The following is a 3,195-nucleotide window of genomic DNA, read 5'->3' on the forward strand; positions in this document are numbered from 1 at the left end:
GGAGTAGATAATAGGGAATAGGGAGTAGATAATAGGGAATAGGGAGTAGTAATAGGGAATAATAGGGATAATAGGAATAATAGGGATAATAGGAATAATAGGGATAACAGGGATAATAGGGATAATAGGAATAATAGGAGTAATAGGAATAATAGGAGTAATAGGGAATAGGGAATAGGAATAGGGAATAATAGGGATAATAGGAATAATAGGGATAACAGGGATAATAGGGATAATAGGAATAATAGGTGTAATAGGGAATAGGGAAGGGAATAGGGAATAGGAATAGGGAATAGGAGATAGGGGGTCTCTATTATCTACTCCTGATATATATATAATAATATACATATATATATATATATATATATATATATTATATATAATATATAATATATATATACACACACGGCGCGCGCGCACTGACCCACGCATGGCACCAGCGCACACACACACACACATACACACACACACACACACACACACACACACACACGCACGCACGCACGCACGCACATACGCACGCACGCACGCGCGCACGCATGCACGCACGCACGCACGCATGCACGCGCGCACACACACACACACACACGGCATATACGTACGTACACAACGTGTGCGCATTCAAACTCCTAGCTGACAACGCAAGATCGTTAAGAATCGACAGTCGTGCTTAGTGACAGCGATTCTAGGGGGATTATAGTCTATCGCGTCTAGCTGTAAACAGAAGGATAATGTGACAGTAGAGACGTACGCGGGCGGGGGCACGATTCCAAGCACGAGAAACGTGCGAGGGAAGATGCTCGAGAATCAAGAAATTATCTCCTTATAGAATTGGCGCGAAACGGTGATGGAGAGGGAGAGTTGATAGGGAGCGACACAGAGTGAGGGCGACGGGAGAGACGCAGAAAGAAATAGGGAGACACCGAGAGAGAGGAAGAGAGAGAGACAGCAGCAGCATGAGTAGCATCAGTACCACCAGCAGCAGCAGCATCAGTAGCATCAGCAGCAGCAGCATGAGTAGCATCAGTACCACCACCAGCAGCAGCAGCATCAGTAGCATCAGCAGCAGCAGCATGAGTAGCGGCGGCTGGGATTTCTCGGGACAGCGCGCCACGCGATGTGATGTGACAAGCACAGCTCTGGTCATCACCAGTCAATAGTAGAAGCAGCAGGAGAGGCTCAGCCCTGCTAGCTGTATAGAATACTATATAGATCGGCAGGCCTGACTGCCTAGCTGACTCATACTATATACACGGGACAGGACCCGCTGCTGCTGTTGTTATTGCTGCTACTGGTGGTGGTGGTGTTCCTGTTGCTGCTGCTGCTGCTGCGCTGCTGCTGCTGCCGATGGTGGTGGTGCTGCTGCTGCTGTTGTTGTTGCTGCTGCTACTACTGTTGTTGCTACTACTGTTACTACTACCGCTGCTGCTACTGCTACTGCCGCTGGATGACTCGGATGCATCCCGCTTCGCGTGCGGCTGCTATCTGCAGCATCATCAGCGCATGCGTCGTGCGCTCCGCTCTCTCGGCAGGCAGGCGGGCAAGGCAGGCTGCACTGAAGTTGATGATCATTTCGTGTTCGCAGTAACACAGCGCTGGTAGCAATGATTCACCGCGGTCGCTCTGCTGCTGCTGGGACGGCGCGTCGCCGTACGATGCTGCTGTAGCCGACGTCTTCTGACGTAGCCGACGTCTTCTGACGTAGCCGACGTCTTCTGACGTAGCCGACGTCGTCTGCCTTAGCCGACGCCTTCTGCTTTAGCCGACGTTTTCTGCCGTAGCCGACCTCTTCTGCCGTAGCCGACGTCTTCTGCCGTAGCCGACGTTTTCTGCTGTAGCCGACGTCTTCTGTTGTAGCCGACGTCTTCTGCCGTAGCCGACGTCTTTTGCCGTAGCCGACGTCTTCTGCTTTGTCGTCTGTTTGTCGTCTGCACCTACAACATCATAACTGTGTTAACTGTTAAAGCGTCAGCGATACACACGCACCGCAATCACCAGGATCCTCGGACATCCTAACTACAACTTTCGGAGTGCGTGCGTGCGTGCCTGCGTGTACGCGCGTGTGTGCGTGTGTCCGTTAACGTGTCAGCGATACACGCGCACCGCCATCACCAGGATCCCCTAACTACGCCGCACACACTACAGGATCCGCGTCGGACACTCGGACTCAACTCTCGGATTGCGTGCGTGCGTGCGTGCGTGCGTGTGCGTGCGTGTGTGTGGCGGCGATGTCGAGGCCGCGTGCTAACGGAGCATCGTAGCATGCGGCAACATGCACGCGTAACCGCCGCCGACGCCGCCGCCACGGTGGCGGGCACGACGTCGGCAGGCACGTCGGCAGCAGCGTGGCGACCGCATGCGCTGCTGCTGCTGCTGCTGCTCGCTCTGCTCTTCATCGCTGTCGGTTCGTCTGGCGGCAACGAGTACCCGCGCGTCGAAACCCGCAACGGGCCTGTGCGCGGTCGCTACCTCTACCCGTCGCCGACCGTACGTCGGGTGGAAGCGTTCCTCGGCATACGCTACGCCGACGCGCCGGTAGGTTCGCTGCGGTTCATGCCGCCGCGAAACCCGAGCACGCGACACGACGACGTGTGGAATGCGACCGTGTTCGCTCCCGCCTGTCCGCAAAAGGTACCGGACATCCGCAATGACCCGCTGACCCGGATGACGCACGATCGGCTGCGCTACCTGCGGCGGCTGCTGCCGCTGCTGACCAACCAGGACGAGGACTGCCTGTTCCTGAACGTCTACGTGCCGACAACAGGTAGGGGGGCGTTTAACTTTACTGCCGTATTTTCGCACCTGGTTGCTACCTGTAGTTACTATAGTTGAGAAGCTATTGTAGCTACAGGTAGGGGGGCGGTTTATTTTACTGTCGTATTTTACTGGGGCGGGATCTAGCGTTTGTTTCGTTATATCTGCATAAAATGCAGTTTCAAAGCCCAATTACTCTGCGTACGTATGCTCGCTAGTGTGCGTATACCGTACGCACGAAATGATTCTGACGAAATAGAACTCTTTGTGAATGCCACCTAAATGCCTGTTTGCGCGTACGAGCGCTGGTATGTACGATATTGTGCGTACGCACTGTTCTTCAATCCGACCCCTGGTTCGCTTTCACCTATAGTAGCTACAGGTAAGGGGCGTTTACTTTACTGCCGTATTTACATGCCTGTCTCACTACTCACTTGTAAC

At 53.7% G+C, this 3,195-nt stretch overlaps 1 protein-coding gene across 1 annotated transcript; it reads left to right on the forward strand.

The window, feature by feature from the left end:
- Positions 1-2,262: 2,262 nt before the first annotated feature.
- Positions 2,263-2,764, forward strand: LOC106819765 (neuroligin-4, X-linked-like; the record flags this gene model as incomplete). Its single annotated transcript, XM_014824355.1, has 1 exon — positions 2,263-2,764. A coding segment is annotated over exon 1 (502 nt), but the record flags the coding sequence as incomplete, so codon positions are not given.
- Between the last annotated feature and the right edge of the window lie 431 nt (positions 2,765-3,195).

The sequence above is a fragment of the Priapulus caudatus genome, unplaced genomic scaffold (assembly GCF_000485595.1).
Source record: "Priapulus caudatus unplaced genomic scaffold, Priapulus_caudatus-5.0.1 Scaffold4388, whole genome shotgun sequence".
NCBI classification, from domain to species: Eukaryota; Metazoa; Priapulida; class Priapulimorpha; order Priapulimorphida; family Priapulidae; genus Priapulus; species Priapulus caudatus.